Source organism: Trachurus japonicus, chromosome 6 (assembly GCF_045865225.1).
Source record: "Trachurus japonicus isolate A0001 chromosome 6, Traja_1.0".
Taxonomy (NCBI): Eukaryota; Metazoa; Chordata; class Actinopteri; order Carangiformes; family Carangidae; genus Trachurus; species Trachurus japonicus.
The window spans coordinates 30,552,220-30,577,279 of NC_140912.1; the positions used below are offsets into that span (position 1 = coordinate 30,552,220).

General features: G+C 44.3%; 3 protein-coding genes across 3 annotated transcripts in view; 1 reads left to right on the forward strand and 2 right to left on the reverse strand.

Annotated features, from left to right (window-relative positions):
* The window catches only part of LOC146986421 (neoverrucotoxin subunit alpha-like), a 1,089-nt gene extending 218 nt beyond the window's left edge, over positions 1-871 (reverse strand). The window contains exon 1 of the mRNA XM_085780228.1: positions 1-871. This exon is cut by the window's left edge and continues 218 nt beyond it. Coding sequence (XP_085636354.1) covers positions 228-827 — 600 coding nt within the window. The 5' untranslated portion in view covers positions 828-871 and the 3' untranslated portion in view covers positions 1-227.
* Positions 1-25,060, forward strand: part of LOC146986414 (uncharacterized) — a 154,323-nt gene that overhangs the window by 85,760 nt on the left and 43,503 nt on the right. The gene's annotated exons all lie outside the window — the stretch shown is intronic.
* LOC146986422 (protein NLRC3-like) lies at positions 6,002-8,690 on the reverse strand. The gene is made up of 3 exons (XM_085780348.1): positions 8,317-8,690; positions 7,957-8,182; positions 6,002-7,803 (listed from the first exon to the last, which is right to left on the reverse strand). Exons 1-3 carry the CDS (start codon positions 8,323-8,325, stop codon positions 6,002-6,004), a joined length of 2,037 nt encoding a protein of 678 aa, XP_085636474.1. The 5' UTR covers positions 8,326-8,690.

Below are 25,060 nucleotides of genomic sequence, written 5' to 3' on the forward strand. Positions count from 1 at the left end.
TCATCAGCAGCTGAGTAAAAATCACCATGGTTTTTGTCCTGTAATAATCAACGCTTCCATCTTTAAAGGAAGAAGTTTACAAGAATCATTGAGAAGAGTTTAAAAAATCAACTGATTTAATCCATGAATGTGAAAACGTGAGTGAGAGACAGAGACAGACATGTAGAGACTGAACTGTCTGTTCAACAGTGAGAAGGTTTCTGTGACAGGAGGAGACTCTGATTCACTCAACACAGAGTCACTGAGGAACCAGACCTGGACCAGAGACTAAACCCAGGATACAGAGGTTGAGTGAAGGTGGTGTTGAAGGTGTAGAGGTGGATCAGTGAGTCAGAGGAGACTCTGTAGAAGGACAGAGAGCCAGCAGGACAGTCCACATACACTGCTACTCTGTTAGAGACAGAGGAGGAGGAGGAGGAGGAGGAGGTGGAGGAGGAGGAGGAGGAGATGTCTGTCCGTCTGCCATTGTGCCTGACGTAGTAACGACCATCAGAGCAGATCAGACTCCAGGACTGATCGTTCAGTCCAAACAAACAGTCATCACTGCCTCCTTTCCTGCTGATTCCTCTGTAACTCACTGATATATAAACATCTCCTCTCCACTCGACCTCCCAGTAGCAGCGACCAGTCAGACCAGTTGAACACAGCAGCTGAGGCCACCAGTCAAATCTGTCTGGATGATCAGGATATGACTGATGCTCCTCCACACGTGTCGCCTTCCTGTTGTTGTCAGACAGTTTGATCTTTGTGTTCACTGTGTTTGTGTCGATTGTGAGTCTACAGGAATCTGATGGAGAGAACAAGACACAGCTGCAGTTATTGATCATGTGATCAGTTATTGACAGTTTGATGAAGACTCATGACGTCAGTGATGTGACAGTGTGAAGATGGTTGAATGTGCTGCTCAAAGTGAAAACACACTTACACTTCCTCAGAACGAATGTGACTCCAGCAGGCTGCACCCTGAAAGGAGGAGGGGGGTCAGAGCAGCACGTTCTCTGTCAGCATGCACACATGGACATTACATGGCTCTCACACACACACTGTTTTATCACTGTGTTCACATGGAGGCTGGTATGTATGGATGAACACTGAGCACAGAGAAGAAGGAGCTGGAGTCTTTATCTAGTGATGATACAGAGCAGGAGGAGACGAGGAGGAAACACTTCATCATGTGTTTTCTCCATGTGATGTCACTTCAGTGTCAGACACACACTTTCACTCTCTGACTCTCAAGCTGCACAAACACACATCACAGCAAATACAATGAAGACACAACAGGTGAAGAAGAAGAAGAAGAAGAAGAAGAAGAAGAAGAAGAAGAAGAAGAAGAAGAGTGCAGCTGTGAACAGTGGATGGTTTCAGTGTTTGATGAGGAAGGAAACACACTCAACATGTTTGTTAGAGCTCAGTGAAACAGTGAGTTTAGTGAGAAACACTGAGTGTGAACACAACTTGTGTTTGTTTGAAGAAAACTCCCCAGGAAGCTGAAGAATGAGGCTGTGAGCAGGTTTCCACAGGAGCCACAGCAGCAGTGAGTGGATGAAGGAGCTCTAATAGAAACCATCTGATCACAGTGACAGGACGGATCAGGATCTCATAATCAATGACTCTGTTCTTCTCTGCTCTTCACACAGATCAGCTGCAACACACTGACTCACTGAGATCAGTCACATCATGTGGAACAAAGCAGCCGTCCTCAGGACCAGTCCTGAGCTCCATCAAACCTGTCCACACATTTTTACTGGACTTGAAGTCAGAGTCCAGAGGAAGCAGAGAAACTGTAGAGCAGAGAGAACCAGGCTCAGCTCAGAGCACATGGACTCAGACAGGAAGTGAAGCTCCAGCTGCTGGAGACTTTCATTAAGGAGACACTTTGTGGCTTCATCTGATCTGGAGTCAGACGTGTTTGAGCAGCACACACACAGTCTGAAAACAGCTGTTTGATCACACACACATTCAGCACTGATTATTAAACTGTTCACTACACTCACTCTCTTCTGATTGACAGCTCCAGGCCTCTGGACAGTGATGACATCTGGATGTCACACTTGTGATTTACTGTCTCCTCAACACAACAACAGATCTCATCAGGACAAGATCAGGATCTCAGAGAGACTGAGCTGATTATTGATCATCAATATCTGACCAGACAGAGAGGGTTGGAGACTCTGGAAAAACGGTTCTATCTGGCCACATTTTGAAAATACAAAGACAAAAGTCCCAGCCCCTTTCCTCAGACTTCTCTCTGAAGCCACGCCTTCACCTTTACGTGGACCTGGGTAAAGACTCTGATCGCGCACGCGAGAGAGTGAGAGCATAGGCGGCCTTACCTATGTTTCAACCGTTTCAACTGAAATGGGCCCCAGCCACCAGGGGGGCCCCCAGCTGCCAGCCACCAAGTAAAAGACAGTACAATAATTCATCACCTAGGTTTCACCTTAACATACACACACACACAGGCCTACATCCACCACACACTCAAACAGCTCTGTCCACCGTGCGGTCACACACTCGACCCCTGATCTGCTCTACAACCACTGCATCTTGCCACACCGCGACGGTACTAATCGCTCCTAATTTACTCATTGAGTTCCACGCTCCTTTCCAAAGTTTTAGTCAAGTGTACCGGCAATTTAGACCATTTTTGACGATTTTTGTAGAGCCATAGTGTATTCTATATTATTGCCACCAACACATACTGGCCACAAACCGTTTGTTTCTACGTGCCTCCATTCCTGAGAAAACTCAAGCTAAACATGGCTGGGTTTCACCAAAATCCCTGCTTTTTTTTTATGAAAGCTGCTCTGTTTGTTTCTGTCGCTCTTCTGACACTCGCATTTCTGGATCAAAGGGCTCGTATAAGATAAATATATACAACAATGGTTGTTCTATACACAAAACCACCATCGGGGGCGCCACTAAACAACAATAACACAGACGCACCGTGCCGTGGCACAGCCTCTCGCCGCGGAACGTGATGCTCTCTCGGCCACAGCAGGTCGGGCCGGTGTTCCTGACCTGCTGTGGTACGGGTCGGTGATGCCTGTCTGCTTTGGCCCAGAGACCATCAGATTTTACCACGGGAGGACCTTGGGGAGGACACGGTGTTGCTCCAGATGAAGACCGGGCGGGACTGTCGGCTGAGAGCTTCCTGTTCGGCTCCGAGCTGCTGCAGCCTCGCGGGTGAGAGCAGAGCAGCTGCTGCATCCACATGCAGAACTCCGTTTGCAAAAGCTGAGTTATGATAAAAACTTCCAGATCATGAGCTGTCATGAGTTTTTGATCGTCATCTATTTCAGTTCTGCTCGTCGTAGAGTCCCCAAATTTACACATCAGGTGTGTAAAAAGTGTCTATTTTCATAATTTTAAAAAAAGCAAAAAACGTAAAATCTCGTTTTTGGCACTCAACTCATGGGAACGAAAAATGAGAAATTATGTGGTTGGCACTCAACGAGTTAATAATACGGCAGGAAATATCAATAACAACGTAGGCTTACCTTTGAAAACGGTCCGCAAACTATCAATAGACCCTTGTTTTCCTTCTCCCAGTAGGCTATTATTCCTTTTCTCTTAGCGTTTCTGATGTCCTTTTGTTTTCCTGCTTTCCTCCTGACGTGCGCCCAGTTGCGTAACCTGATGATTGATGTCTTTCAATCACTTCCCTCCTCTTTTCTTTTTTTTCTTGGGTTAAAATGCCTCCAAACAGGCGATCTATGAGTACGTCCTAACTTAACAGAGAAGTAAAACACAGAGAGAGCACAACTAAAATGTGATATTATTCGCAGCTTATTTACAGATTTTAATAAAGGAGGAGACAGCTGTCTGTCTGCTGCTCCAGCACCGCAGCACCGGCAGGATCAGCACCTGTAGACGTCTGTCTGTCCGCATGTCTCGTCCTTTGCTTGTCCGTGGTCGTGGTGCTGAAATAATGCGGAGCACTTTGCTCTCATTACTTTTGTTGCCAATTTAAATTCAGAATATTGTTAAAGCCTGTAGTTTTTCATTGTGTTAAGATTCCTATTCATGTCTGAAAATTTTGCTTTTTGATGAAAACCAACTTCAGTCCTCAATTTTTCTGCTAAGTCCTGGTTTCTTTCCCTGATAGTGATTTTAACACTGTGCGTACCTGGGATGCATGGATAGTGCGTTTACTGCGTCCTTTCAGGGTTTAAAGCATCAGCGACACATGGGCACATAGCTGGCAAATCATTTTATGTTTAACAGGGTAGGGCCTCATATGAAATATTGAAATGGGCCCCCAGATGTCTAAGGCCGCCACTAGGGGTTGTACAGACTAGTCGACTAATCGACTAGTCGACTTTACTGCTCCACAATGACGTTTTGAGCTTGACGTCGACTAGTCGCTGATCATGTGACAATACGAGAGAAGAGCGGCTTGAAACAACAGCTGAGTGCGCTGAATGAAAAAAAATACGAGCGCCGTTAAGCTGGATAGAACGAGCGCGTACCAGACAGGAAGTCGGGCACAGAAAAGCCGAGAGAATCCGGTCAATTTTCAAAATAAAATAAATGATGATTAAGTTTGTCCGTCTATAAATATTTGTCAGTTGCGTCTGCACACAAGACACACATCCATAGGCTACATACAGCGCTAGAGACAGACCTGTGTGTGTGGAAAACCGAGCAGCTACAGATGGGTCGATGTTTGACCGGCGCTGCACAGCTCATGTTTGAAACACTCAGAGATTTTGGCTTCAGTATAAACTGGGTTGGGACCAAGGGGGCAGTTGTTGGTCTGAGAAGTGAAGCTCACTTCCGCGTTCAAAAAGCTGCAATCCCCTCGGCTGTCCCTGGGGGCTGGCTCCAGAAGGGAGCAACTCCAATTGAGCCCCATGTTAAAATAGCCGATTTTACAGCTTAAAAAAACATATTTACAGCCTCGTACATTTTATTTTTTTGGTCTCAACCGATAGTTTCTACCCCCGCACACACTCTGAGGGGGGTGAATTTTTAAAAAACTCTATTTACTATTATTAGGTTTAAAGTTCTGGCCAATTAGGGCGCAGAACCGTTGAGTGACAGGTCCGGAGAGCGCTGCTTCGAGGCCAGTGGGCGGGCCCTCGGCCGGCCAACCGCCGCACCGCTCCAAATATGGCAAGTAGAATCCAACATGGCGCGGCTCAAACCCCCGTAGTAGCGGCACAAAACAGACTCCCCCAAACCAATGGGTGACGTCACGGGTGCTACGTCCATTCTTTTTACAGTCTATGGTTGGGACGAGTCAGACTGAGACAGAGGACGTCAGTGGAGTGGGCGGAGCTTCACTGTGGCCTACACCACCTCTGGATATGGTCTGAGTGATCAGATCTGATGTTATTAATGCATCAATCACCTGAGACAGATGTTAATACCAGATGTGAACAGGGCCATAGAAAACGTTCCAGCTCCTCCTCCTCTATCAGACAGTGTGTGTGGCTGCAGCAGCCTCTCCATACCTGAGAGAGTCCAGTCTCCAGTCTGGATCCTCCAGTCCAGCAGACAGCAGCTTCACTCCTGAGGCTCCTGGATGATTGTAGCTCAGGTCCAGCTCTCTCAGATGGGAGGGGTTGGAGCTCAGAGCTGAGGCCAGAGAAGCACAGCCTTCCTCTGTGACCAGACATCCTGACAGACTGAACACACACAACAACACACAGGAAACCACTGTCAACACCTGGAGGTGTGTTCAAGTGTCATCAGATAAACAGCTTGATGGATCCTCACCTGAGAGTCTCCAGTCTACAGTGTGAACTCTTCAGTCCACCAGACAGCAACTTCACTCCTGAGTCCTGCAGGTTGTTGTTACCCAGGTCCAGGTGTCTCAGACTAGAGGACTGGGAGCTGAGGACTGAGGACAGAGCTTCACAGCTTCTCTCTGAGAGGTTACAGCCGCTCAGTCTGAAGAGATGATCATGAGGAATTAAAGAAGAAAGGGATTTATTTTCTGTCCTGTTTAAAAGACAGAAGTGTTTTTGATGAATAAATCCAACTATCTCTACACTTACAGAGCTTTGTTAGAGGTTTTGACCACTGGAAGCAGCCTCAGAAGAGCCTCCTCTGAAGCAGAGTATTTCTTCAGGTCAAACTCAACCAGATCTTCTCCTGATGACAGTAAGATGAAGCCCAGAGCCGACCACTGAGCAGGAGACAGTTTATCTGTGGAGAGACGTCCTGATCTCAGGGACTGTTGGATCTGCTCCACTAGAGAACGATCATTCAGTTCATTCAGACAGTGGAACAGGTTGATGCTTTTTTCTGCAGAGGGAGTCTCTTCAATCTTCTTCTTGATGTACTGGACTGTTTTCTGATTGGACCGGGAGTCACTTCCTGTCTGAGTCATCAGACCTTGTAGGAGAGTCTGATTGGTCTTCAGTGAAAGACCCAGGAGGAAGCGGAGGAACAAGTCCAGGTGTCCATTTGGACTCTGTAAGGCCTCGTCCACAGCGCTCTGGTAGAAAGGTGTAAATGTGTCTTTAAACACTTGAGACCACAGGGATGTTGTTTGTTGTTGTGACATCAGGTTGAGTCCAGAGTTGATGAAGGTCAGATGGACATGAAGAGCAGCCAGAAACTCCTGAACACTCAGATGGACGAAGCAGAACACCTTGTCCTGGTACAGGCCTCTCTCCTCTTTAAAGATCTGTGTGAACACTCCTGAGTACACTGAGGCTGCTCTGATATCGATGCCACACTCTGTCAGGTCTGATTCATAGAAGATCAGGTTTCCTTTCTGCAGCTGCTCAAAAGCCAGTTTTCCCAGAGACTCAATCATCTTCCTGCTCTCTGGACTCCAGTGTGGATCTGTCTCAGCTCCTCCATCATACTTGACCTTCTTCAGTTTTAGATAAACCACCAGGAAGTGGATGTACATCTCAGTCAGGGTCTTGGGCAGCTCTCCTCCCTCTCTGGTCTTCAACAGCTCCTCCAGAACTGTAGCAGTGATCCAGCAGAAGACTGGGATGTGGCACATGATGTGGAGGCTTCGTGATGTCTTGATGTGGGAGATGATCTCTCTGGCCTGCTCCTCAGCTCTGAACCTCTTCCTGAAGTACTCCTCCTTCTGTGGGTCAGTGAACCCTCTGACATCTGTCACCATGTTAACACACTCAGGAGGGATCTGATTGGCTGCTGCAGGTCGTGTGGTTATCCAGAGGCGAGCAGAGGGAAGCAGTTTCCCCCTGATGAGGTTTGTCAGCAGCACGTGGACTGAGGTGGACTCTGTCACATCAGTCAGGATCTCAGTGTTGTGGAAGTCCAGAGGAAGTCGACACTCGTCCAGACCGTCAAAGATGAAGACGACCTGGAACTGATCAAAGCTGCAGATTCCTGCTTCTTTGGCTTCAGTGAAGAAGTGATGAACAAGCTCCACCAAGCTGAACTTTTTCTCTTTCAGCACATTCAGCTCTCTGAAGGTGAAGGGAAATGTGAAGTGTATGTCCTGGTTGGTTTTGTCTTCAGCCCAGTCCAGAGTGAACTTCTGTGTTAAGAGTGTTTTCCCAATGCCAGCCACTCCCTTTGTCATCACTGTTCTGATTGGTCGGTCTCTTCCTGGTGAGGCTTTAAAGATGTCTTCTTGTCTGATGGTTGTTTCTGGTCTGCCTGGTCTCCTTGAAGCTGTTTCAATCTGTCTGACCTCATGTTCATCATTGACCCCTCCAGCCCCTCCCTCAGTGATGTAGAGCTCTGTGTAGATCTGGTTCAGAAGGGTTTGGTTTCCTGCTTTAGAGATCCCCTCAAACACACACTGGAACTTCTTCTTCAGGTCAGATTTGAGTTTATGTTGACAAACTGGAGCAAAATGTCCTGAATGAAAACACAGGAAATCAGACCAATAAGAAAATATAACATGATAATTCCTCTAAATAACAACTATATGAACATGTTTCCCTCCATGTGTTGATGTCATTGAACGTCTCATGTGTCCATCATGTTGAATCTTTACAGAAATCCTCTTACTCCTCTGCAGACGCTCAGCCAGCTCCTCCTGCTTCCTGCTCCTCAGGAGCTTCACTGTGATCTTCACTAACGCCTCTCTGATGCTCCTCTGCTCTTCATCCTCACTGTCCACCACCTCTTCATCCTCCCTCTGACTCCCTGAGCATTCTGGGTAATCTGGACTCAGAAGCTTGTGGATCTTCTTCAGCTCGTTCTTCACAAAAGTGACCATGTTCTCCTCCAGCAGCTGGAACAGAAACTCTATGAGTGACAGCATCAAACTAAAACCTGACAGACTGACAATCCACTGGTGTCAAAGTGCAGCATGGAGATGATGGTGAACACAACAGATGTAACAGCAGCTGTTGGACATGTACCCACCATAAACATGGAGTCCAGGTGTGTTTGATGCTGCTGGGCAGACTGACCACTGGGAACCTCTGAGCTCTCCTGGTCCACTCTGTGGAGGAATCAGTGTCAAGTGAACATCAGTACAGGGAGATAATACAAGATGGACTTTATATGTCCCCTGAGGACGTTCACCACAGACAGAGACACTTTGATTTCAGACCTGGTCCAACAACACGTCGTACAAACTGGTTCATTTCTACAATAACCTGAGTCTGACTGTCAGTTACAGCTTACATCTGATCAGCTGATCCACGTCCTCCTTTAAAGTTAATGTACTGGTCATTTGACTGGTCGCTCTTTAAAGACAGACAGCTGGGTTCAGGAGAGTCTGGTCTCTGCTGCTGGATCCTGAAACAACAACACAACTGATGTTAAATATTTTAGGTAGATGGAACATGAATACAGAAAAGTTTTGCAGTTTTATGCAACCTGGCTGAATATTTGTCAGATTTCTACAGACCCCAGATGACGATAACAGAACAAGTTTCGCGGCAGATAATGTGTTATTTAGAGGCAGCACTTTCTGGGCCCCGATCATCCCACAATATGGATATAAGCAACTCTCGAATTAACCTAAATATTGTCCAAAGGACTCCTAATGACACCAAAGTTACATGGGTGAGTAAACAACCTTATTTTATGCCAGAAATAAGGTCCAGGTTGTAAAAGATGTCACTTGTCCTTTAACATGTGGATGTTCAGGTAGGGACACTAGGTGCGTTTACATGGACACAAATATTCGGAATAAAGGGCTGATCCGAATAAAAATGTGTCATGTAAACACGTCAATTGGAAGATTCTGATCGGATTCGGCTTGATCCGAAAGAAATTCTGTTCGGATCGAGAGGGGTGGTTTATACCGATCGTTATTCCGAACGAGGTCCATGTAAACACTTATTCCGATCATTACATCTAGTAGGAGCCCCAGGAGGGGTTCACGTGCACCCCCCTTATTTTTTTTTCTAGTCTGGATTTTTTGCATCCTTGGAACCTCTAAAATAGAGATTTGGGTGATCCCCGGAACAAAACCTGTCCAAAATGTGTTTTTTGCAATGTTTTAGTACCCCTATGATACCTGTGGAATTGTTGCCAGGAATGCCAGTCAGACTGTCTTTCAAAGACTGTAGCACGCTCAAATTTCGAGCGAGCCCAAAGATAGAGATATCAATGTATTCGGGACAACCTCAGGTTTCCAGTGTGACCAAGTTTGTTAAGCTACCTTGTCAGAAAGGGAGCTAAAAACCTAATGATTTAAAGTCAGATGAAAATTTTGTGAGGGAAAAACAGCCATCTACATGTTTTCAAATGGTCCCTTGACCTGTCACCTAGATGTATGTGAATGGAAATGGGTTATATGGGTACCCACAGGCCTCCCCTATCCAGACATACCTAATTTGTGTGAATCTAATGCAGTTTTGGGGGAGAACCATGCAGTAATTTGCATGCAGTAGCCTACTAATATGTCATTTTCGCCTATATACAAAATGGTGTATTTGACTATTTCTGCACACTGGGGGTTCATAAACAGTCACAGAATTGCATGAATTGGGCATGACTGGATAGCTGAGATGCTTGTGCATCCAATCAGCCTATTCAATTGTGATTTTAGTCCATTAAGTAGTGCATTGGCACAAATGGTGCTTATTGCTTATCATGAGCAATAATTCAATCACTCTTTGAAATGAACATTGGAGGATTTATTCACGTGTGCTAAACAGTAATTTCACCAAATGTAGCCATTTAGTAACTATGTATGAAATGCAATAACTTATGGTCATAGGAGCAAGAAATATTGCAAACTACTACTGTAGGAACCAGGGACATGTCCCCTATAGAATTCCTCTAGATGAAGCTTGATTTCAGTAGTTCTCTTCATCATCATAAATTTTTGCTTCAATGGTCTCATCTTGCTCTTCTTCCTCTTCTTCACTATCTGCCTCCTGTGTGAGTATGTCAACCAGAGATGGAGGCATTATGGGTCTAGCAGTCCACACTACTCCACAGTACTCCATAGTACTCCACAGTACTCCATCTTCATTCTTCTCTCATCCCTGGTGAAAATCATTTTGTAATATATGTTCTTGTTATACATAAAAAAGCAAACACAGTTAACAATATAATATTATTTACCAGATGTAGGTCATTTAGGCCGCTCAGAGATGGGCGTAGCTGCCTGTTTGTAACCTGCCACTCCAAAAGAAAGTTAATGCAGTGCATGTGAAGATGATACACAAGATGGTCAGAGAGGATGAGTCCCTCTCAGCTAAGTCTGAAGTGGACCTTAGACACCTCCCACCATCACAATGCTGTCGCCATCCACCACAGTGCTGTCTCTCCACCCACATTGACCGCTGCAACCATAGAGTTGCAGGTTACAAGCGGGCAGCTACCTTTGACTGCTGGACCGATAATGCCTCCATCTCTGGTTGACATATTCACACAGGAGGCAGATAGCGAAGAAGAGGAAGAACAACAAGATGAGACCATTGAAGCAGAGACTTTTGATGATAAAGAGGAATACTAAAATCAAGCTTCCTCTGCAAGAGGAATTATGTATGGGACATGTCCCTGGTTCCTACAGTAGTTTATGTTTGCAATTTTTCTTCCTCCTATACCATTAGTTATTGCATTTCATACATGAGCTCTTGAGGATATTATTGTGTTAAGTTACTGTGTGTTTAGAGTAATGACTGTTCAGGGGAAGGAACTGTTCATGATTTGTCCTGGACCTGATGGACCTGTACCTGCTCCCAGAGGGCAGCATGCTGAACAGGTGATGGTTTGGATGGAAGTGATCACTGAGAATTGCTGTAGCTCTGGAGAGGCAACAGAGCTAGCAATATAGTCCAGGGCGGGAGGTGGACAGCTGATCACTTCTTCTGCAGACCTTATCACTCTCTGCAGTCTCTTCCTGTCAGTCACAGTGCAGCCAGCATACCATACAGATGGCATGGCATACACCAGCAAACTCTCAATTGAGATGAGAAGGTCTTCCTGCAGTTTGTTCCATCTCAAGACCCTCGGAGGGGGAGACGTTGCTGGGCTTTCTGGACAAGGACAGTTATGTCAGCTGACCACGATAGATCCTCTGAGATATGGATCCCTACAAACTTAAAGGTGGAAACCCTTTCCGCAAGGTCAGGAGAGGGGGGGGGGGGGGGTCAGTCTTGTGCCTCCAAAAGTCAGGATGGAAGAGCTCTTGTCACCAACTTTAACAGACTGTCGATGGTTAGAAAGAAAATTCTTAATCCAAGCACAGGTGGTAGGAGGGAGGTTTAGTGTGACCAGCTTGTCTGGTATGATGGTATTGAATGCCGAGCTGTAGTCAAAAAGCATCCTAACTTTCCCTGAAAATTGAGTAAGTGTGGAAGATGCCACCTTATTCCAGCTGAGATGAAGATGTGCTTTCGTGGTTGCCATGCTAGTGGAGTAAAGGTTAAAGGCCTGGAAGTGGAGATGAACTGGGTCCTTTCTGCCGTCAATTATCAAGGGAAATGTCAACTCCCTGCCCATCAAGAGTGATGAGCCGGAGATATTGGACTCAGAAAGTAGATTGTTTCAAAATCATAACAATTGTGTACATCCCACCAACGGCTGCTGCTCAAGTTCAATGCAAAGTTTTCCATGCAGTCGTTGCTAGGATACAGGCCAAACATCCTGAGGCACTGACCTCAATGACGTTTCCCTGAAGTTCCACACTGAAGATGGAGGAGGCCATTCTGAATAACTTGGATCATCCTCTTCATGACACCTTGATGGACCAGGAAAGCAGTGGTGGTGGACGGCTCCTCTGTCTTCACTGCAGGACGAAGAAAGCCATCAGGCTGAAGGTAGCTACAAAGAGTCTTCTCTTCTGCAAATTGTCAGAAGACTCTTCTGCGAATGGTCAATCACAGACAAATTAATTTGTAAAGTAATTTGTATTCGTATTTGTAACAGAAGTCCAAGGATGTTCCAGGTAGCGTCCTCGGTGGACCTGCTTGTCTTGTTGGCAAACTGATGGGAAGCGGTCCTTGATGTGCCTTAGGACCAGCCTCTCAAAGCACTTGGTGACCACGGGTGTTAGGGTGATGGGTCTGAAGTCAATGAGGCCGCTGATGGTGGTGGATTTGGGAACAGGGATTATGGTGGCTGATTTCAGGCAGTGAGGGACAGTGGCTTATGTCAGTGAGAGGTTGAATATTTTTGTAAATACAGTAGACAGCTGATCAGCACACACTTATAATACTTTGCCAGGAACTCCGTCAGGATCAGCAGCTGTCTTCTGATTCACTGACTTAAACACACTTGTGAACCTCATGTTCTTTGAGGGAGAGTGTGTCCGTGGATATGCTCAGAGGAAACTATGGGCAGCTGGGATGCTTTGGGTTTCTCAAAGCGGGTAAAGAAGTGGTTTAGCTCCTCTGTTAAAATGACCTTACAGACCCAGCCATGTTGCCCTGATAATATGTATTTTAGGCCTTCCCACACTTGCCTAGGGTTGTTGTTTAACATGTAATCCCAACTTGTTCTTATCGACTTTATTGCTCATGATAAGCAATAAGCACCATTTGTGCCAATACACTACTTAATGGACTAAAATCACAATTGAATAGGCTGATTGGATGCACAAGCATCTCAGCTATCCAGTCATACCCAATTCATGCAATTCTGTGACTGTTTATGAACCCCCAGTGTGCAGAAATAGTCAAATACACCATTTTGTATATAGGCGAAAATGACATATTTGTAGGCTACTGCATGCAAATTACTGCATGGTTCTCCCCCAAAACTGCATTAGATTCACACAAATTAGGTATGTCTGGATAGGGGAGGCCTGTGGGTACCCATATAACCCATTTCCATTCACATACATCTAGGTGACAGGTCAAGGGACCATTTGAAAACATGTAGATGGCTGTTTTTCCCTCACAAAATTTTCATCTGACTTTAAATCATTAGGTTTTTAGCTCCCTTTCTGACAAGGTAGCTTAACAAACTTGGTCACACTGGAAACCTGAGGTTGTCCCGAATACATTGATATCTCTATCTTTGGGCTCGCTCGAAATTTGAGCGTGCTACAGTCTTTGAAAGACAGTCTGACTGGCATTCCTGGCAACAATTCCACAGGTATCATAGGGGTACTAAAACATTGCAAAAAACACATTTTGGACAGGTTTTGTTCCGGGGATCACCCAAATCTCTATTTTAGAGGTTCCAAGGATGCAAAAAATCCAGACTAGAAAAAAAAATAAGGGGGGTGCACGTGAACCCCTCCTGGGGCTCCTACTAATCCTTTCCTACTAGCGTGACACGGCTGTCTACACAGTTCTACTCGGTTCTTATTTATTTAGCCTATTCATTTTTGCTTTTACACACTCCAGTGTGACGTCCGACAGGAATCAAACCCGCTAAGTTTAAAAACACCCTGGCAGCAGCGCACACGGATCTACTGAGACTTGTTATTCTGTCACCTGAGTTAACGAGGTGGACGAGTGAGTTTGGAGCTGACGAGAGGAGAGAAAAAAGAGAGCGAGTAGTAGCCTACCAACCCGATATCGCCGTGTATCTCGCTTTCAGAGTAATCCCGTTTCTTTCCCCGCTCTCTCTCCGTTGTCTTCACCGTCTTCCACTGACGTAACTCCCCAAATTTCCAGAGCGCACATGGCTAATTAATATGCACGTGCTGTTTTGCATTGACCATATGGTTGTGTTTGGGTGTATAGAGGGCGGGATGTGGCGTGTTCACATCCGCACTTTTCATGGGTCCGGTGAGATTTATCAATGGCAGGAACAGTAGTACACGTTGCTGAGTCTGCTTAATAACGATATAGGAGTACAGCAACAGCTCTTAAAATCTGGCGCAGGTCCATTTTGAGTAGGCTACTGAATGGGATAAATTGAGCCACTTCCGCGTTTATTGGTTTGTTTACAGTAGTACAGGAAGTACAACTCTTCTTCTGCTGTTGTTTTAGGGAAAAAGACAGCTCTGCGCATGTCAAAATGCTGTTATTCTGAATAAAGCTTGGTGCATGTGTACGCACGTCATGATCGGATTATTTGATTTTGCGCCCATGTAAACAGTGGATTTGGATTTTCCGATCCCTCAAATTTTTAATCTGATTAAGAAAATTTGCGCATGTAAACACAGCTAATGTGTATCTGAGTTATAACTCTGATTTTATGGAGAATCATTGAAATTTGACTCCACAGGAAGAACCTTCAACAGAGACTCAAATGCTTTGAAATTTAGTTACTTACATCCGATCAGCTGAACCTCGTCCTCCTTTGAAGTCAGCACCTAAGTACTTTGAGTTGTCGCTCTTTAAAGACAGACAGCTGGGTTCAGGAGAGTCTGGTCTCTGCTGCTGGATCCTGAAACAACACAAGTGATAAATGTGTAGGTTCAGGGTTCAAAATTAGTGGTCGCCAGTCGCCAGTGGCGACTAACTTTGATGCTTTAGCGAGTAAAGGAAGCCGGCTGACTGGCCACTCTGGCGAGTGAAAAAAAATCCAACTACTTCGTTGTTGTTACTGTTCCTCCCGACCCAGCTGTGACGCTTGGGTTGTGAGCCGGTGTCATGCAGACCTTCAAGCTCACAACATGCCGTATAGCAATGATTTGTGACCGATTACAACGCTGGCGGCGCACGTGTGTATTTAACATGGATCAATTATAGATGTGCATCACCTGTAATAACGGCGCTGCAATAAAAAAATAAAAAGAGGTCGCAGCTCTCCTGCAGCTCCACAGAGGAGCTGTCAGAGGAGCTGCTGCTCCTCTCTCTTCAGTCTGGTGTTTGGCTGCACTTTCAATAAGAAAAGTTCCATATGAGCGCGATCAGCAGAGACAGAGCACAATGGATGTGGCATTGATCAGATATCGCAGCGCACATGTTTATTTAACGGCAAAAAAACATCGCTCCGATTTTTTTTTTTTTTTTGCCGTTAAAGCAGAAGTAAGTGATATATTTGTGTTAATATAAGTCTTAAATAGTTATATCTTCCGACAGCAATCACTTCTATAGAGTGTTTGGTCTGAAACACGGGTCTGTCAGTCCCTCTGCTCTGCTCTGAGCCGAAGAGAAAACATTTATCGTATCCTACAGTTTTTATCCAATGAGGAGAGAGAACGGCATGCAGGGCTGTGTGTGCAGCCAAGGAACGCCGTGAATGTGGCGACGTAGGGACGAGGACTGTTATGGTGCGTTCAAGGAAACTCGTATTTTTCCGACCGTGAAGTGGTACCAGTTTGATCTGGTACGAGTTCACCGGTCGGAAGTTACGAGTGGCCGTTATAGTGACTTTCACAGGTAAAACAGGCCGGAAAAACACGAGTGGGTTGCCTGAAACGCTACAAAGTCGTAAGTTGTGACTTGAAGCTGTAATTTACGATTTCAAAAGCCTGCCTGGAACGCAGCATTAGCGAAAGGGACCGGACCACTTACTTCTGCTTTACATAAACATGTGCGCTGCGATATCTAATCAATGCCACATCCATTGTGCTCTGTCTCTGCTGATCGCGCTCATATGGAACTTTTCTTATTGAAAGTGCAGCCAAAAACCAGACTGAAGAGAGAGGAACAGCAGCTCCTCTGACAGCTCCTCTGTGGAGCTGCAGGAGAGCTGCGACCTCTTTTTTTTTTTTTCAGCGCCGTTGTTACAGGTGATGCACATCTATGTCCGTGTAGCTACATTTATTGTCTGATCTTCCTTCATGGTGCACAGTGTCAGTCCTCCTGTGAAACTTTTAGCTACTAAATATGACTGAAGGCAGTGGAAGTTTGCATGTGTCGACACGCCCCCATGAGTTGACGACATAAGGAGCTAATAAAAAAATATATAATATATAATTAACTGATAGTATTATTCGGTCAAGTTCTTGTTATAGGTTAATGGTTCAGAGCTGTTCTCTCTAACTTCGCTCAATAAGCCTTAGAAACGACCATGTGCATCCCTAAAATAAACCTTTTAGGAAAAAAAAGGCAAACTTGACTCCTTTATTCCAAACAAAAATATGCTAATAGCTATGATATGTGTTAAAATGCTTATGAGTGTATTATAACAGTTCAACACAATGAAAAATATACAAAACAGCTATACATCATTTTTGGCCAGTAAAAAATATTTCTGGCCAGTAGATTTTTAAAGCTCACTAGCCAGTTGGCCAGTGAGCAAAAAAGTTAAGTTTGAACCCTGTGTAGGTTGGAGAAAAACTGATGAAAATTATCTTCTATCTTTTAATAAACACAACTGACTTTTAGACAGTTTTAATTCTGACCTTTGACCTCTGGTCTGGCCCTGATGTCCCCCACACAGAGTGGTTTTAGAGGGAGGGGCTCCCTCCTCTCTGTCCTCACACTGATCCATGCTGCTGAGGTCACATCCACATCAGCTCACACACACTTTGTAGCTTCACCTGCAGAGGAAACACACATCATTCATGTGCACAGCAGCTCACATGTCCATCATGTCTCCAGCTGCTCCTCCACTGATTGGCTCTTCTTCTCTGCTTCATATCAGTGTCAGCTGAATGCAGTCACACAGCAGTGAGGAAGAGGAAGCTGCCATCAGCTGCTGTACTTCTACTATCAGTCCACTAGATGGCGTCATGAAGCTGCAGATCTGAGTGGAGAGACCGGTGTTTTTACTGCAGTTTATTTCTCCCACTGAACCATAAAGGTTTAAAATATTACACAGTAGAAGAACTTGTGACTAGTTTTTCTATGTTGTACCAGATGTATCGGCCAGGGTAATTAGCAGTAATGAGCTGCCTCATATAGCCTACTATACAAGGTCACTGCTGTTTTTTGTGCCCTGTTTTTGTCTGAAAGCACGTTTTGGGTAAAATAAAATCCTTTACATTGTATTAAAAAAAGTTCCTATTTAACCATCCACGGGGAAACCACGAAAAAGAGTGAGGGGCTGCAGGTGTTCACACGTTAGGCACCTTAGCTAGGTGAAGCACTTTGAATGCAAAGTTTGTCCCGGTGTAGGTAGTAAACTTATAGCTTCATTATCACAACATTCAGTCATTTCACTCACTGGAAATTCAGAGAGAGAAAAAGACTCTTCATCGTCTGCTTCATCAAATGTCAAAAAACACAGACAAATGATGCCTCCAAGTTCGTGTCAGTCTGAGGCCACGACTTCAAATGTCTCGTTTTATTATGGCAATAATCAAAGAGACAAAAATATTCAGTATACAAAAGAAAACAAGGAAATCTTCAGTATTTGAGGCTGAAAACTGAAGATTTCTGCTTGAAAAATGTTGAACTGTTGCAGCTCTAAAAGGTTATTCAGAACAATATTAATGATTTGTGTCTAATAATCAATAACCCAGAGTGTTTGCTGTGTGTAACCACAGATATGAATGGTGGGGACACAAAGACAGTGTTTCTCTACAACCTATCTACAACCTGCAGCTGGAAAGTGACCAGTAGCTTCACCTGTCAGGTACATGAGCTGCAGTACAAGCAGGAAGTAGCTCAACAAGGAAATACTCAAGGAAAGTACAAGTACCTCACAACTGTACTGCACTAAATGTGCTACTAAATGTTCTGTTGCTGAACATTGATAAATACTGGAAAATCAATAATCAGTAAAGTCTCAGGAAAACCCTGATAACAAAATGAGGTGTTTTAAGTATTGATCTGTGATAGGCAGTATTGGTATTGATTAGTGATACGCAGTAGGCTATTGATCGATGATCAATCAATCAATCAGGCTTTATTTGTATGGCACTTTTCATGCCCACGACAGCTTCAAGTGCTTTACATGATAAAAACAAGGAACACAGGGGACACATAGGCCTATTGGGAGACACGCACTACATTCACATACTACACGCATTCACACAAGAATGTTAAAACACTGGAAGTTATCGAGAAAACGCCACCCAACAGTCTGTATTAATTAGTGATAGGCAGTTACAGCCCATGTTGATCAGCGATCAAACATTTTAACTTTTACCTTACCTTAACAGGTGAAAAAGAACTGCGACGAAAAACGCTGGCTCAAAAGTGAAAGTAAACTTTAAACAGGCAGTGGGGGAGGGGAGGAGGTCACATGATCTGAGTGGAGAGACTGGTGTTTTTACTGCTGTTTATTTCTCCAACTTTAAAATATTACACAGTAGAAGAACTGTGAAGTACAGACTCATATTTCTACGTTGTACCAGACAGCTGCATTGTATACAGTAGAGTACCCTAACCCACTAAGTAGCAGTAATGAGCTGCCTCATATAGGATACTGTACAAGGTCACTGCTGTTTTTTGTGCCCTGCTTTTGTCTGAAAGCATGTTGTGGGCAAAATAAAGTCCTTTTCATTGCATTAACCATCCACGGGGAAAACACGAAAAAGAGTGGAGAGGAGGGACTGCAGGTGTTCACATACAAGGCAACTAAGCTGCTTGAAACACTTTGAATATGAATTTGAAAGTTTGTCCCGGTGTAGGTAGTAAATGGTTTTGGTTATTTATTCTTTTATTATTATTATTTATTTTAATTTTATGTAGCCTACTTTAAAGTATTTTTTTATTTTTGTTATTCTGGCGTGGTGCGTCTCTTTGAACGCTTTGAAGTCGGAAATCGGAGTTTTCAACCGGGAGTTTCCGAATTCCGAGTCGTCTGGAACGCAGCATGAGAACGCGACGTCATTGCGTCACATCCTCGTTCGGGGCTACGTGCCGTGCGTCGCTGTCCCCGCCCACCGCGGGTGATTATTGTGTGTGTGTGGTGTCAGGTAGTGAAACACGGTCTCTCTCTGTTGTTTCGCCCCAGAAACGGCCCCGAAAACCCGGACTAATCACCGGGGAGGAGGCGGGAGGTCGCAGCGGAGCGGGTCTGGGAGGAACCCGGACCGGTTCGGGGCGGATTTGAACCGGTTTGGAGCGGGTTCGGCTCGGAGAGAGAGAGACGGGAAGCAGCAAAGTTTGGTCCGGCGGCGGCGTCGGTTCACGGTGAGACGAGACACACCTACTCTGTCCCCTCGCTTCCTCGCTTCCTTCCCTCGGGACCTCGGCCTCCTCTAGAAAATATCTGTTATTTCATTTGATAAAGCAGCGAATATGTTCAGTATTTAATAATATTGTATTTAATTAATTAATTTGCAAATACTTGTGATCAATTATCTGACCTTTCTGTGAATCAATCCTCCACTAGAAGTCACAATAAAGTTCAGTGAGTTTCAAAATAAAAGCCCTGGAGACGTTCAGAGGTTAAAACATGTTGCAGCTGCAGGAATCCTCTGCAGCTGTTTAGTCTCAACATCTGGATTCATTTGAATCTTGGACACTTGTATCTGTTTGAGCTGATTCATTTCAGATTAGATTGATTGATTGATTGATTGATTGATTGATTGATTGATTGATTGATTGATTGATTGATTGATTGAACAGTTTCTGAACATGTTTTTATTGGAGCTGATTCTTTTTTGTTCACGTAGAATAAAGTTACGTTTGAATAAAGCTGCAGGTCTTAATTGATTATTTAGTGATATTGTATTTGTGGGTCCTTCATTGATCAGTGCTTCCTGTGGCTCCGCCCCCTCTGCTCAGTCTCTGCAGCTGATTGGTCGGCGGCCATGTCCCGGTAGAGCCCGGTCTCTCGGCGACGCCCACCACCACTACGATGCTGAAGCGTCTGGACAAGATCCGGTTCCGGGGCCAGAGGCGGGACGAGTTCCTGTATCTGGCCGAGTCGCCCAACACGTCGGACACCGAGGGCGCCGACGAGGGGGCGGTGGCGGCGGCGGCGGCGGCCACGGTGAAACATCGCATGTCCATCAGAGAGCCGTCGGAGGAGCTGAGGGACGATGGAGAGCAGCAGAGCGACGCCCAGGTGAGGACACACACACACACACACACACACACACACAACATGAGACGATATGACAAAAAAAATCCTTCACGGTAGGGATGTCACGATTACAGATTTTCTTGGTACGATTATTGTCAGAGAAATAATCACGGTATTACATTTATCACGATTATTATGCATTGATTAATTTCACAATACTATTAATGTGTAAATTCAAATATTGTTAAAATATACATTACTAATTATAAAATATTTTAAATATCTATTAAAATATGACCAATTATTAATCCACCAGTGGAAGTGTCTTCGATACCAAATGTTTAAGTTAATTTTAATCTTTTTTTTAATTACAAATGACACTCTAGCATTTAAATTCAATGCTACGTTAGGTAAATGGACCAGTATCTGTGCATTTACCTTTACTTTGGCGCACATCTGCCAACACGGTTCATACATGATCTTTTGACGGTATTTAGGAATCTTTGCGATCAATTAATTGTGGCGATTAATACCGCGATTAATTGTGAAAACAAGTAATTGTGACATCCCTACTTCACGGTTATAGAGAGCCGAAGCAGAAGAGAAACTCGCCATGGGACCTCAATTCAGAAAAAGTCTCCATGTAAGTGAACAGGAGTCAAAATTTTATTTCGTGATCCGATTGAATTGTGTCATGAGAAAAATATCTGGGGCCGTATTCACAAAGAATCTGAGGGTTAAAAGTAGCTCCTAAGGGCCGAATTTAGGAGCAACTCCTAAAAAAAGTGGGCGTGTCAGTCTTAAATTTAGGACTCCTAGTTTTTTAAAATAAGAGTAATTCACAAAGTATTTTAGGCCTAAAAGTAGCTCCTAAGTCTGGGAGAGCTTAAAAGTCCTCGTGAGGACTCCTAACTCAGTAAGACCTATTCACAAAGAATCGGAAATGGCTGCAGCCAGGCAAATGTTTTGGAGACAACGGAGGACTGCGAATTGCTGCAGGGGGGGGGGGGGGGGAGAGGTAACTGCGACCGCTGCGATGCAGTCGTGCTGATGTGAACCAAAAATATTGTTTTTAAAGTTGGTGAGTGAGCTAGACACATCAGTTAGTAGTAATAGCTCATGTGATAGGGCAGCTCCCCCAGTAAACCAAACTTGTTGTCAGTCTGGGTTTGAATCCTGCTATAGGCCACAAATTTGGGTAGCCTAATGCATTTTCTTTTCTCATCATTATTATGATCACCATATATAATATTAGGGCCATCAACGAATGTGAAAATTAATATTCGAATGTGGTCTGACTGGTCGCTGCTACTGGGAGGTCGAGTGGAGAGGAGAGGTTTAGACAGTGAAGACTGTTGGTTTGGAGGGAACGATCAGTCCTGGAGTCTGGACTGCTCTGATGGTCGTTACTACGTCAGGCACAATGGCAGACGGACAGACATCACCACCTCCTCCTCCTCCTCCTCCTCCTCCTCCTCCTCCTCCTCCTCCTCCTCCTCCTCCTCCTCTGTCTCTAACAGAGTAGCAGTGTATGTGCTGGCTCTCTGTCCTTCTACAGAGTCTCCTCTGACTCACTGATCCACCTGCACACCTTCAACACCACCTTCACTCAACCTCTGTATCCTGGGTTTGGACTTTGTTCTGGTTCCTCAGTGTCTCTGTGTTGAGTGAATCAGAGTCTCCTCCTGTCACAGAAACCTTCTCACTGTTGAACAGACAGTTCAGTCTCTACATGTCTGTCTCTGTCTCTCACTCACGTTTTCACATTCATGGATTAAATCAGTTGATTTCTTAAACTCTTCTCAATGATTCTTGTAAACTTCTTCCTCTTCCTTTAAAGATGGAAGCATCGATTATTACAGGACAAAAACCACGGTGACTTTTACTCAGCTGCTGATGAAGGACGAGGCCTAATATCACCAAGCTAAAAGTCTCTGAGCCGCCAGCGTCACTGAGGAGAAAAACACATTTTAAACAAATTCACTGTTCATGTTCAACTTTACAGGCTGTTTGTGAGCTGGTCACAGGTAAACAGACACAACAATAAACACAACTGGAAACAAACATAATGTTGTAGAGACGCTGAATATAATGAATTACATGTGATTTCTTTTTCTTTGTGGTTTTACTGAATCAAATAAAACAATTTGAATCAGTTTTATATGTAATGTGCATTTCCTGCAGCACAAAAACCATCAGCTACTAATCCTACCAGCTAATGATTTTTTCTGTTACCATGACGCTGAGTTCATGACGTTTGTAGATTTATATTTATCTTGACGTTGAGACTGAGATTGTTTTTATGATATATTTCTATAATTATTACCTAACTGCTGTTTCTTGGAAACTGGAGCCAATTAACACCCATGACTTCATTTTCGTTTATTAGTGACCATTGATTGGTTCATGGATTGTTTGGGATTTGATTGGCCGTGCACATTCCTGTTCGACTACACTACATGATGGTTGTATGGTTTCAAGCTGACACAATAAAATATGAAATAAACATGAACTCATGCTCAAGACCATGTTTCTTATTTGGCACGTCTGACTGTAGCAGGTGACAGCAGGTACGAGACAGAGTTGTTTTGGGGGCAAATGCAGCCGGAACTACTTTCCAGACACGGCTGCTGGGCGGAGTGATTTCAAAAGTGCAAGTAGTTAAGAGTATTTGCTTCATGTGTCGAGATGTTACATAATTATACATGATGAATCGTGAGCAGGGTGACGCATAATTTGTGCGCTTGCATTATCCAATGCGAAAAAAAATGCCACACTTTCATCCTGGATTTACTCGAAAATAGAGTTTTGCACAAAGTTTGGGCTACATCGTTTGATAGATGAGTTATTGCACTAATGTTAAGACCCACAGTGGACTCAAATTCAATTTTCTTTTCTGTACAGCTTTGAGTCTGTACCCAACCCTCACCCTGCTGCAGTGGATCAATGTCGCCCCCTGCTGACGGTCCTGACAACATAACGACACACACAGGGGAAATACACACATGTTCTTCTGACTGAAGAATGATCATTTAATTTTTAAACTTTTATGGTTCAGTGGTAGAAATAAACAGCAGTAAAAACACCAGGCTCCACTCAGATTATGTGACCCCCCTCCCCTCCCCCACTTCCTGTTTAAAGTTTCACATCAAACTTTTAAACTCCACTGACTCATGTGCCTCCCCTCCCCCCACTACCTGTTTAAAGTTTACTTTCACATTAGAATCGGCGCAGTTGTGTCACAGTTTATTTTCTCGTGTGAAGGTAAGGTGAACAGTTTGAAAGTTTTTCTTGTTAACACCTGTCGTTTGCTGAGTTCTCTGCCCTTCAACTTCTCGTTGTGTTATTATAATGTTACTGTAGCTGAGTCAGAGCTGTAACTGTAAAGTCTGTTGTCGGTAGAAGAGCAGAAGCAGAGTTGGTCGACGGTCAGAAGTTGAACACAGAGTGGTTACTTGTGTGCAGCTCCACTCAGAGCCAGCCAAAGACAAGTAAACTGCCACCTGCTTTGGTGGCCCCAAAAAGCAATGCACTTTTTTAAATCTATAGTGCGTAACTTCTGTCAATCTCTAGAGAATTCCTGCGTATTTACAAAAAAACTTTATTTGTTGTTGTTGCACTTAAAGTTGTTGTTGCACTTTGCTGTTGCAGTTTATTTTTAAAAGATTTACACTACAGGACTGTAATGTCCCCGAGGGGGAAATTCATTTTCACAGTTCTGCTACAGACAGAAACACCAACACACGTGCAGTACTTTAAAAAATACATGTACAAATAAACAGAAAACCCATGACATCTACTGCCTGCTGTTGAGAGCTGTAATGGCAGAGGGGACGCTACACAGTGTGGCAGGCTGAGCGGCTCACAGGGTTTTTAATATGATGTTCAGAAAGACAGTGAACACCACAGAGGCTCCTGCTTCAACAGCTACTACAGTCTATTGATCAGTACTGTTACTGCCTATCACTGATCAATTCTGAACACATCATCAGGGTTTTCCTGAGACTTTACTGATTATTGATTTTCCAGTGTTGATCAATGTTCAGCATCAGGTTCTTCATAGTAACTGAGTACATTTAGTGCAGTACAGTTGTGAGTTTGAGTATTCCCTTGTTGTGCTACTTCCTGTTCCTGCAGATCAACGATGAAACCACAGCATGTTTGTCCTGTGACTCTGTAGGTTACATCAGGTCACTGACTCACAGTTTTACATTTTTTAAGTTAAAATATTCAGTTTTCAGCCTTAAACACTGAAGATTTCCTTGTTTTCTTTGACTGTAAACTGACTATTTTTGTCTCTTTAATTCTTTGATTGTTGATGTGACAAAACCAGACATTTGAAGACATGGCCTCAGACTGAGAGGAACTTGAACGCATCATTTGTCTGTGTTTTCTGACATTTGATGGAGCAGACGATGAATGGATTGACAGAGACAATAAGTGTCAGTGGCATCTGGAGAGTCTTTTTCTATCTTTGAATTTCCAGTGAGTGAAATGACTGAATGTTGTGATAGTGGAGCTGTGAGGTGAAATAAGTTGAGGCCCAGTTGTTGTGTGTGTAACAATCAGCTGTAGCTTGTTTGATCCAGTGGTTTTCTACAGGGACGCTGTCCACACAGAGACTGTGTCACATCAACTCAGTGGATCTTAGTCCTTGTGTGTGTCAGTGGATGGAAACAGTCGTCCATGGATCATGTTGCTGGGCTGCTCTTCACTTCACTGCAGCTTCATGACGCCATCTAGTGGACTGATAGTAGAAGTACAGCAGCTGATGGCAGCTTCCTCTTCCTCACTGCTGTGTGACTGCATTCAGCTGACACTGATATGAAGCAGAGAAGAAGAGCCAATCAGTGGAGGAGCAGCTGGAGACATGATGGACATGTGAGCTGGTGTACACATGAATGATGTGTGTTTCCTCTGCAGGTGAAGCTACAAA

Coding starts and splice junctions, on each gene's coding strand:
- LOC146986422 (XM_085780348.1), bottom strand. Junction 7,804..7,956: donor GGCTGAGCGTCTGCAGAGGA/GTAAGAGGATTT, acceptor GTTTTCATTCAG/GACATTTTGCTCCAGTTTGT.